Source organism: Anomaloglossus baeobatrachus, chromosome 4 (genome assembly GCF_048569485.1).
Source record: "Anomaloglossus baeobatrachus isolate aAnoBae1 chromosome 4, aAnoBae1.hap1, whole genome shotgun sequence".
In the NCBI taxonomy this organism is placed as follows: domain Eukaryota; kingdom Metazoa; phylum Chordata; class Amphibia; order Anura; family Aromobatidae; genus Anomaloglossus; species Anomaloglossus baeobatrachus.
The window spans coordinates 118,935,567-118,947,700 of record NC_134356.1 but is presented as its reverse complement, the minus strand read 5'-3'; the positions used below and the strand labels follow the sequence as shown (position 1 = coordinate 118,947,700).

At 44.7% G+C, this 12,134-nt stretch overlaps 1 protein-coding gene across 2 annotated transcripts in view; it reads left to right on the top strand.

The window, feature by feature from the left end:
- The first annotated feature begins 2,429 nt into the window (after window positions 1–2,429).
- Window positions 2,430–12,134, top strand: part of DBN1 (drebrin 1) — a 135,085-nt gene continuing 125,380 nt past the window's right edge. The window contains exon 1 of one of the 2 annotated variants that reach the window (XM_075344517.1): window positions 2,430–2,632. In XM_075344517.1, coding sequence (XP_075200632.1) covers window positions 2,547–2,632 — 86 coding nt within the window. In that variant the 5' untranslated portion in view covers window positions 2,430–2,546. The remainder of the gene's footprint in view (window positions 2,633–12,134) is intronic. The other variant, XM_075344516.1, reaches the window with a different exon arrangement.

Here is a 12,134-nt window from a genome sequence, read left to right as displayed (position 1 = left end):
ATGGGTTTCATATCATAGCATTTCTGTATGCAAGGTGTCGATTCGTATTGATTGATGATGCCCTACAATTTTTTAATTCACTTTTTTTCTCTATCTCGTTCCGTTTTCGAGATAAAAATGCTAACTCTGTTGTTTTCCACCAGGTGGCGCAATAGGTGGTTTCATTGCGTAGCACATGGCTACTTTACTATACCTAGACACTACTTCTATGCCTATAGCTTCTGCCGTTCTCAAGTTAATGGCGGTGGACAGGATATGGGTGGACACACTGTATAGTGGAAATTTTAAGTTGTGGATTTCCAAACTGAAATATGCAGCATGTCTATATCTAAAATATTTTCCTCACATTTTTTGTACGTTTTTTGATCAAGAAATTAATAAAAGAAAATACAACAAAACCCATGGCAGATGAGCAGTTTACCTGTGGATTTAGAGTACCCATTGAAATGAATAGGTAAGTCTATGATCCCACGAAGCGTATTTGGTGAGTTTTTCATGCAGAATTTCTGCACCTACCAGCTACATTATGTTACTTGCCTTTTTTATTCATTGTGTGTTTTACATGTTTTTGATGCTGCGTTTTTGTCTCTTGTTGGTATCGTTTGTTATTTTTTAGTAAAAAGCGGCTTTATTTTTGATACTTTCTGGTATTTGACTCTAATAAAACGTCATTGATACACTTATGTGCTGATTACATGTGGGGGGGGTTTCCACTGCAGAAACGCATTAAAAACACATAAGCGTTTCTTACCTGCGGATTTTCTGCATTGAATGCAATTCTGTGGGGAAAAAACGTACATAAAACTCTGCGTACGGTCAAGAGAAATGGCATGTTGTGGGTTTGAAGCGCACCGCAGGTCAGATTACACTGAGTGATAAAGAAGCACAGGGGGCAGATTTCTGTAAATCCCATCCACTTTGCTGGGATCGTGCCACGTCCACATGTTGAGTATTTGGTGAGTTTTTTACCTCAGTATTTGTATCACCACGTACACATATTGAGTGTTTGGTCAGTTTTTTACTTAATTTGTAAGGCCACGTGCATATGGTCAGTATTTAATGAGTTTTTACGTCAGTATTTGGAAGGCCACGTGCAAAGGTTATTTGGTGAGTATTTTAGGCTAGTTTTAAACATCCTTCTTTTCCACTAATTGGCGGATCCGGCGCACTCCAGTACAGTGTATACAGTACTATAGCAGCGCGACAAGCTTCGGTCACATGCTGTCATGTGACCAAAGCATGTGGCCCGGGCGTTACCGCGCTGCCATTGTACTGTATACACTATACTGGAGTGCGCCGGATCCGCCAATTCGTGGAAAAGAAGGATGTTTAAAACTAGCCTTACCTCAGTATCTGTAAGGCCACGTCCACATGTTGAGTTTTTCGGTGAGTTTTTTACCTCAGTATCTGTAAGACCACATGAAAATATTGAGTGTTTGGTCAGTATTTTACCTAATTTGTAAGCTAACGTGCACATGTTCAGTATTTGGTGAGCATTTTACCTCAGTATCTGTATGGCCACGTGTACATGTTAAGTATTTTGTAAGTTTTTACGTATTTGTCAGGCCATGTGCACACTATTTGGTGAGTTTTTACCTCAGTATTTGTAAGGCCACGTGTACACTGAGTATTTGGTACGTTTTTACCTCAGTATGTGTAAGGCCACGTGCACACATTTGGTGAGTATTTTACCTCAGTATGTGTAAGGCCACGTGTACATGTTGAGTATTTGGTAAGTTTTTACCTCAGTATTTGTAAGGCCACGTGTACATGTTGAGTATTTGGTAAGTTTTTACCTCAGTATGTGTAAGGCCACGTGCACACTGAATATTTGGTACGTTTTTACCTCAGTATGTGTAAGGCCACGTGTACATGTTGAGTATTTGGTACGTTTTTACCTCAGTATTTGTAAGGCCACGTGCACACTGAGTATTTGGTAAGTTTTTACCTCAGTATGTGTAAGGCCACGTGCACACTGAGTATTTGGTGAGTATTTTACCTCAGTATATGTAAGACGCTGTTGTTTGTGCATAAAAAATGGCAGTGTGAAAACTTGTTTCAGCGTAACCTCAGAGGACACTAAAGTGTATAAGTTTTTTAGCTGTAGATTGCCGTGTATTTGTGCTGCGGTATTTGTTAATGTGGTAACATGAATTACTATCCTCCATCAGGCGTTTTTTATTACACCAATTAATTAGGGCGCGCTATTGGACGTTGTTGTCAGCCTTTTCCTTTATCCTTCTTGCAGTGCTCTCTTTGCCCCCAATTGCGCAGATGAAATCAGCTAGTTGTTCAGCGGCCATTACATGATAGTGTGGGGAGTGTATCTGTACGATCGTGGCAGGACACGGCACTGTGGGGTAAATCTGGCCAGGCTGCGCTAGGACCTCGCAGATCCCCCTCCTCCGGCCCTCCCCTCCCCAGCTGCAGTCACTGCCTCCACCTCTCTCCATCTCTCTCCTCCTCTCCCTCCCTCAGTCCGCTGCCTCGTCTCTCCATCCCCCTCGTCTCTCCATCCCCCGGCACACAGTCAGCCTGCAGCCGGCATGGCCACCGTTAGCTTCAAACCCCATCGCCTGGAGCTGCTGGCTGCCTATCAGGATGTCATCCAGGAGCAGATCCCCGTAGACTGGTGAGTGAGCCCCGGGTGCATGTGGGGCAGCTGGCACTGGGTATGGACATATATGCACGTGTATGGACACTGCATTGTGCTGCAGTTAGAATGACAGTGCTGGCATGAGGAGGGCAATGGCTGGTGGGTAGGTGGGGGGCATTGATAAAATGGTGCAGTACATAAGGTAATGTGCAGGGTAGGGCAGGGCTGGGGGAGGGGCCTTAGCCCCTGCAGGGATTGGGGTGACTGGCACAGGGGGCCCCCACTACTGGAGATGTATTGTATTGTAATGAGGAGCATGCCTAGGGTGTCAGCAGCTGGCATTAGTGATGCTTGGCACATGAGGGGTGGGGCACATTGTTTGGGCCATGTTCTGGAGGCATGGGCCACCTGTCAGGGTGCAGGGAGGGATTTGTGTGCCCCTGTTACAGGGCTGCAGGCCTGATTGGATTGTGTGGCTGTCATTGATTCTTGGGCTGTAGTTTTCTTTCATTGTTCCTTGATTGCCTGTATTTGCAGCCAGGATGGCAGGAGGATGCTGCATTGGCAGGCAGATGGCACCATCCTCTGCTTCCTGGGATGCTGAGCTGGGCACAGGGCTGGATGGGGGCTGCTCTAGATCTCTCTTTGTGTCTGGTGATCTGCAGAAAGGGAATCGGAGGACATTGCTGGAGAGCAGGGAGGGTGGCTCACAGGAGTCCAAGACTGTGTTATCTGAGATGATTTGGGGGGATTGTGTGGGAGGGGACCTTGGGGAGACATTGAGAACTTACATTTGGGTGGGGAAGGGCTGGAGGGGGGAGGAGAGGGTGTGAGATCAGACAAATCATTACAGCATGTGAAAGAAATGGTTGAGGTCAGCTCAAAGGATTGCTGGAGCTGCCTATGGGTATGATACCTGTAAGGGTTAATGTAGCTGTTGGAGGTGGCTCTGTACCAGGCTTTGAGGGCTAGTAGGAGCCTGGAGCATTGGGGCAGCTCTTCCTCTTGGCTCAGTCCCTAATACTATTATCTCATCCCCTTATTTCTTTCTCTTGTTTTTTTGTTTATTTGCAGATTGTCTTTTTATGTATCTCTATCCTATTGTCATGTATATAGCCATATATCAAGCCACTGCACATGCTACTAATCCTTTGTGTTAATAGATATAATGGACGTCTTGTGATGTGACCATGTAGGTATGGCATGGGTCTGACCTGCGGTCCATGCTGCACCCACCTTCACATGCTTTATTGCCTTTGTCTTCCATCTCCTGACAACTTGTTGCAGTGCTGCACTAGAACACTTTGATTCTCTCTGCCATTTCCTGCATTCCTAACCCCTGTCCTCCTACCCTCCTGCATAGCTGTCCACATACTTCAGGTTCTTACGTAAAACGACCCCTGTACCATTCTTGCTAAAATGAATTGGCCATATTTGGAGTTGGCAAAGAATCCCCCCCCCCCCCCCCCCAATATAGGGGTCAGTGGGCATCTGCCTAATAGATTTTATTTCCTAAAAGTCCTCACCAATCTGCTGGTTATAACTGAATGCTGGCCCCCACAGATCTCTAGTAGGGGGACTTTTCTCTTGCCTATTGCCATCAGGACACACTGATCCTACGCATGCATCTAAGCAGTCTTTAAAGGGGGTCTCCGTTTCAATTGAGTTACCACCTCTCCACAGGGTAAGCGATAACCTATTGATTGGTGGGGGTCCGACCTCTGGGACTGATCTACAGAATTGGCAATTTTTATTGACCTCTGCCTAACTAAGTTATTGACCGGTGGGGTCCAATCATCGTAATCGTCTATTCTATATGTAAACAATTTAAAGGGTTCAACAAATGCATTCCCTCAACTAACGCTCTATTTGAATGGGGGTGGCCCAGCAGTCCTCTGTATAGGTTCTAACGTAAATGGTCTTCTAAAATGATGATCCTGTCTTATAAATTGAAGCTAGATTATGCTATCACTGTCACCGATGGTTGTGACCTCTGGGATACCCACAAATACTGAAAAGTGGTCCTTTGACTGGGTTTTCTAGCACAATGATGCACCGACCCAACTGTTCAGGGATCTACAGTTGGCACGACTCAGCTGAAGAAATCAGGTTAGGATTCCAGTACACACCCAAACACAGGTGAGACTAACAGTTATGTCGGTTCCATAGACTGTGACTAGTGATGAGTGAGCACTACCGAGTGATGAGATCAGGTGCTCAGTACTTGCTACAACCAGTTGGATGCTCGGATGGGCGCGACTCGTGTTCCAAGTGTAATGGACGTCAATGGGAAACTCGAGCATTTTTCCAGAAGATCACTGTGGCTGAAATAGCAGCATGCTGCCCTATGTTATAGTATAACAAGGTACAAAGGATGCCCATTCTGGAAATCTGTAGGTCTCAGCTTAGACCAACCTAGCAGTCACTACTGGAATACCTTTTGGGGTCCCGGATGTTAGCCCACACCTATAATAGTGTTGCATTTCCTAGTGATTTCAGCCACTGACTGTTCAGAATTTGAAAATGGGTGCAATAAATGTAGCCCCGACTCCTAATAAGCAAAAATAGTAGTGTTTAGTTGTCAGAAAAGCAACGGTCACATGATTCTGCTCACCCCTAGATTACTCATGTACAACTCCTGCACCTTGCTCCTTTTTCTGGACTTTGCCTGTATTTCTGACTCTTTGCACTTGACCTCTTAAAGGTGACATGGACATTACTTCTACGTTGGCATATTTTCAGTGGCACATGGTGACGCCTTTGTGGTGGGTTGTCATGAGGGGGTGTGCCGCCCTCGTGCCAGCAGCCGACGCTGCTCGGATCTGGGCCTTCAGGGGTGGTGGCTCGAGGGTCTCCAGACCCGGGGGTCTCGCGGACACGCCGAATAAAATGGGGGACGTAGATGTACAGGCTAGGCCATAATAGGTTCGTGATGCCACCCACGGTGTGTGATGAGGTGGGACACCACTGCTGCTGTTACGGGGCACCCGGGGGAGATGTTGTGCAGCAAGTTAACGCCTCTGTGGGCAGGGATGGTGGTCCCGGGACCCGGTGTCTCTAGTGCAGGGGGGATGACGACCGCAGAGGGTGCTGGTGTACTCGCTGTTAGTAAAACACACAAGTCTCTGGTAAACCAAGGTGGTGGTCGCCGGTGCCGCAGACGGTTGCGTTTGGGATCCCCCACCCGGCTGGTGGTCTCTATCCTTTTCCTGCACTGTTGTGTAAGGTCGACTTTCCCAGTATAAAACTTAGGAGTCCTCTCCCGGCTGGATGTGGCCTAAGGAGCCGTGCCCGCAGACACTGGCCCGTGGGATCTATGGGCCTTAGCGGTGACCTCTTATCCCTAATCGGTGGGCTGTTGTCTTCTATGAGGGACTTTTGGTGGGACAGGACCTCTAGTCCTGGCCTCAATCGGTTAATTAACCAGTTCCACTTGTTTCTGGTTCCTGGCTTCAGGGTCCGAGTACCCCCGTTTGTGCTACGGTTTCCGGGTCGGTTCCCCGTGTTGGTACCGGCGGGCTTCAACCCTGGCCCGGTCCACCTCTGTTCCACCGAGCAGTCTTCCCGTCTCCTGCTGACGGAGACCACCGTCTGCCTCCTAGCCAAGGCACCAGGGCTCCTACCCTGGCACTTCTCAACTTGGACTTCACTGCTGGAGCTACCCCCTAGCTCCAGCCCACACTCCTCTCCAAACTGAACTTCAGACACTTTCTGACTGTTTTCTCGCCCCTGGCTGTCTGGACCCCTGGGTGGGCGTGTCCCAACTGCCTGGTCACGCCCACTGGTGTGTCTGTCTGTCCCTAAGGGGGGTGACTAGGGTTTTCTTGGTTGGCTGTGTGTTTCCTAATGAGGGAAGGTGGTATGCAGGGGCCTATTTGTGACTACCTGGTTTTGCCAGGGCGTCACACGAGCATGTTTGCCACTGTTTGTTACTTGATCGAGCATTGCAGTTCTCGGGCATGAGTCAAGTACTGAGTATTGTGGAAGTCAATGGGAAACTCGAGCATTGTTAAACTCCGATGCTCAATCGATTAGCAGTTGTGGGCCATAGACCTCAGATGATCAGTAGACCTCCATGTCCACATGTCCTTGGATGCCATGCTGACAGTCGTTCCTCCTCATTTTGAGGTTTCGTGCCCTCCTAATAATTGCTGGTTGTGAGTCACCACATGGAGCGTCAAGGTTTCAATTTTCTGGGATAAACTCTGAATCTAGTGATGTGTTTTCTGGCACATTTTCCTTTTTGTTTTCGGTCTACTAATGAAATATGAGACCTGCATAAAGTAGATGCTGAGATTGTCTCTGAGCTTTGCTTCCCTGCATTACACGTTTGGCTGTACGAGGCATACAGCTGTGTCTTATACCACTGCATTGTCCTGACATCTGATCATTGGCAGGAGCAGCTGGCGTCGGATCATGAGTAGAGCGCGCTATAATGGCGCTCTCTGTAGGTTATAGCGTTCACTTTGTCTACATAATACTCGTGATCACTTAATGGATTGACTGTTTTCACAATTGGCACAATATGAACTAGTTAATAAACTTTAAAGTGAATCAGTCAGTAAAATTCATGTCCACCAACCAGTTAATATGATCATGGTGTGCTCTGAAAGATAACGTCATCTACAGCTTTACAGATGTAATCGGTTTCCCAACTGTAAAACAAAGGTTCTAATTTGTATGTAAATGAGGCTTAAGTGCTCGGAGCACTTTCCAAGCCTCTGACTCTGTTCTCCACCCAGTCCCACCTTGCTCTACTCGACTACTCAGACTGTAGTCAAGCCAGGGAGCTGACAGTTAAGCACACGAATGTGGTGATGGGCCAGGACTAGTCAGGGAGGCAGAGCCTTGGGAAGTGCTCTGATCACACCCACTTTAGCCTCATTTACATATGAATTAATAGTGATTTTTATTTTTTTTTTGATTTGGAGCAACAATAGATTGAATCAGTAAAGGTATGAAGAACCTTATCTTTCAGAGAGCTACATGACCATATAAACGGTTGGGTGTATGTGACAGATTTTTTTTTTTTTTTCCTCCCCTTTTCTTTTAAAGGGATTCTGTCATTAGGTTCAACCCACCTAAGCCATCTATAGGTGGCAGGTCAAAGAGAGATAAAAATAACCCATTCTCTTATTACAGAAAAATCCATGGGTTTCTTGATATACTGTACAGTATATAAATGAGCTGTTAAAGTCTAATCTGCCTGGAAAGCTTATGTTAAGGAAAAACTGTGCTACCAATGTGAGACATGTAACAGCTGACAGTCCAGTATCCTGATCTATATAGGCTCATAGATCTTTAATAGCAGGGCGGCACGGTGGCTCAGTGGTTAGCACTGCAGCCCTGCAGCGCTGGGGTCCTGGGTTCAAATCCCACCAAGGACACTATCTGCAAGGAGTTTGTATGTTCTCCCCGTGTTTGTGTGGGTTTCCTCCGGGTACTCCGGTTTCCCCCCACACTCCAAAGACATACAGCAAGGGACTCTAGATTGTGAGCCCCAATGGGGACAGTGTTGCCAATGTATGTAAAGCGCTGTGAAATTAATAGCGCTATATAAATGAATAAAATTATTATTATTATTATTCTCATTTATATAGTAAAACAAAACATGAATTTTTCAGGAATCAGATCACATGGCAGATATCAGAACATCTATTTTATTCAAGTTTTGTGACCTGCAGTGCCCCCCCACCCCTTCCCATGCCCCCTAGCTTCATTAAAACCTACAGTGGAAAAAAAAAGTGCATCAAAACAAGTATAATTTAACAGTTCACCAAAGTGGATGTGCGTTTAAGAATATTGACCACGGCAGAGTTTCTGTACAAAAGACATGCCATTTACACTGCGCATGGGCATTTTCTAGTAGCCTAACAGTCGATGTAGTTGTTCTATCTTCACTTTTTTTGGGTTGTTTTTTTTTTTTTTACAGTTCTTAGAATTAGCATGTAGCAGAGCTAAGAAGCTTAATGCCACCCACACCAGGCTATGTACATAGTCTATTGACAGTGAACTGAAAATCACAGGAGGGACTGTCAAATTCTGTCAACGGCATTTCACGCTTGGTGACATGGAGGTGCGCCATTCTATGCACCCATGAGCGAACCAGTGACGTGATTGCATATCGCTGATGGGCTGCTATGACAGGCGGGGGGTCTATTGAAGACCTCCGTGTTTATTACGGAGCTCCTTTGAAACCCTTCCTGTGGCCAGGCCTCAAAGGAGACAGATTTTTACTACATACAGCAATTCTATAGCACTGTTTTTATAGCACAAGCAATCAATGATGGAAGGTTATAGTTTCCTAAGGGGACTAATAGATACAGTACCGGTAAATAAAAAAAAGAATCTTCACCAACAATTTTTTTTTTTTTTTTTTTTCTCTTTCCTCCCACTTCATAAGTCATGATTTTTTTTTTTTCCTTTGCCTTCCTCCGTCAAAAATCGTACGAGGGCTTGTTTTTTGTTGGATGAGTTGTACTTTTGAAGAAGCCATTTGTTTTACCATATAGTACTTTAGAAAATGAGGGGAAAAATTCCAAGTGTGGTGCAATTCCACTTTTTTTTTTTTTTAATTTACCATGTTCACTATATGCGAAATATGACCTGGCATTCTGATTCCCCAGGTCATTACAAGTTTGTAGATGCCAAATATGTACAGTTTTTTTCTTTTTTATATATTTGACCCATATCTTTCACTTTTTGGGATCTGTGGCTATGTGATGTCTTCACTATCTTTTATATTTTATTTTATTTTTTATTTTGTGCTTCGGAGCTGACATTTTTACTGATGACTCAAGTTTGGTTAGATGCAATGTTTTGATCGCCTATTAATGCATTTTTTATTCTAAAGTTGCGGCGGCCAAAAATTCCTGCAATTAAGGCATTTGGATTTTTTTTCCAGTACTGTTTAACGATCGGATGAATTTACTTCATATTTTGATCAGATATTTCTGATTGCAGCAATACCAAATGTCCAAATGTGTGGGGTTTTTTTTTCTTTATTTTGTTTATAATAGGACAAAATGGGAGTTTTTTTTTTTTTTTTTTCTTTTCTATTTACTAGGTCCCTTTAGGGGGACTTGAAGCTGTGATTGCCTGTGTTATACAGAGCGGGGCACCAGCTGTCCTCTGTACAGCAGATATACTGATCTCCTATGAATGCCGCCTTGCAGTCAACGTCTATAGGACGTTTGTCATGACGTACAAAGGGTCATCAGCTGCCCTCTGGTTGTCATGGCAACCAATCGGCGCTCCGCGATCACGTTGTGGGGCTGCTGATGGAAGCAGGGAATGATGCGCTCCCTACCGGCAAGTATTAGATCCTGTTGTAAGAGATTGATAGTGGTATGTAACTGGATAACAGGTGCAGGTGGGTCTCTGATGCCAACCACGGCTGTTAGAGGCACATGATGGCTGATTAGATCAGCTGACAAGTGCAGGCAAAGATGCTGGCTACACGTAGAGTCACAGTATTCAGAAAAGTCCATTCTATCTAAATATAATTAACACGATTGGTAAACACTGTAAAACAAATTTGTTCTTGAATTTTTTTTTTTTTTTGTCACTGCAGTAACAAACTATCAAAACATCATATCTATCCCAGGATGGTATCAATAGAAACGCCAACATTACGGATCTCAGGAAATGGCAACACAATCCCCAATTTTTTTTATTTAATTTTTTTTTTGTGGAAGGAGTATTTTCCATAGTGTATTGAATTTTTTTTTCTTTTCTTCTTTATGGGTATGAAAGTACAGCAGACTGCAAATTGTGTCCACTAAAAATAGATTGGATGGGAAATGTGCATAAATTGATACCAATTTGCTATACATTCTCCCAAAGCAGTCCATAGAAATACAAATGTATCTCTTTAAATGCATTATTACCGTGCAATTGGATAGGTCAATTGCACTACAAAAACCGTGGTGTGGAACAGGCCTTAGTCAGTTCTGTAAATCATTGCTCATAGCAAAACTATGTACTCTGCGCAGAATCGGGTCCATCCGATTTTTTTTTTTTTTTTTTTTTTTTTTTTTTTTTTATGACTTTACAAGAGTACTATAAATCTCCTCTCCTTATACGGTAAATCTTCCCTTTTTTATTTAGAGATTTGCTACAATATCAACAGTTTCCACAATTTCAGAAAATCCATCATGTGTGAAGCCCATGTCTTCTGCTGCTTGTATTATTAGCACTAATGCATTTCAGGCCAGTATGAATAACCTTCAACAGCAAAGCTGCCGACCTGCTGATGGCAGAAACCTTCCCTGATCAGAACAATACAATGTGTCAGGGATTGCAGAAATCTAATTAGTGGCGCTACTTAACTTCTTTGCACCACACAAACATGTTATCGCCTATCCACAGGGTTAGGTGATGGCTTATTGATCACTGGGGGTTTGACTCCAGAACTGGGCATCTTGGTCCCCGTTAGATTGCAACATGCTCAACCGCAGTAAAAAAAACACTGCACTCACCAAAGAGAATGAGTGGCGATGCAGTTGAGCATGATCACCACCGCTCCAATCTTAACAGGGGGGAAAAAAAGTGTCCTGTTTTTGGTGATTGGTTGAGCTACAGCCACCGGGATCCTTAAAGGTCTACATATTACCTTGTATTTAAAATACAATACACTCTTAGCCTGTATGCGCACGTTGCGTTGTGTCCCTGCTGAAATTTCTGCAGGGATTTAACAGCACATGTGCGCGTCAAATCGCTGCAGAAACACTGCATGATGAATGCAGTGTTTCTGCAGGAAAAAAAGCCGATTTCATGCACTCTGGATGCAGCCTCTCCCATAGACAGAGCGGGAGCTGCATCCAAAGCGCACCAAATAAGTGACATGTGACTTCTTAAAACGCAGCGATTTAGAACAAAATTCTGGCATCCAAATTGCTGCGCTCTCAAACGCAACATGTGCATGTCTCATGCACAATCTACATTGTGCAGTGGACGCAGGTCGCATGCATTTACGCTGCGGTGCAATACGCAGCGTAAATGCATGAGCCCTTACAATATGTCCATATTAAATACTTGGAGTGTTTGAATGATCTGAGAATTCATTAATTATCCTTTATAGGTATTTGCTGGCTGTGAATACGCTTGTCTTTCTGACTCAAAGGGAATCTGTCACCAGTTTTTCGGCCTATAAGCTGCAGCCACCACCAGTGGGCTCTTATATACAGCATTCTAACATGATGTATATAAGAGCCCAGGCCGCTGTGTAAAAACTAAAAAAAAAAACCCCACATTATAATACTCAACTAACAGTTGCGCTGCGGTGGATTCTAGTCACATGGGTGTCTCTGTTCTTTGGTGCCGGCACCTCCTCTTTCGGCCATTTTAGTCTTCCTTCTGAAGCCTGTGCATGACGCGTTCTACGTCATACACACCCGCTGGTCCTGCCCTGGCGCACTACAGTACTTTAATCTGCCCTGCTCAGTTCAGATCAAAGTGCGCCTGGTCAGGATGTAGGACGCGTCATGCACCGTGGCTACAGAAGGACGACAAAGATGGCAGAAAGAGGCAGCACCAG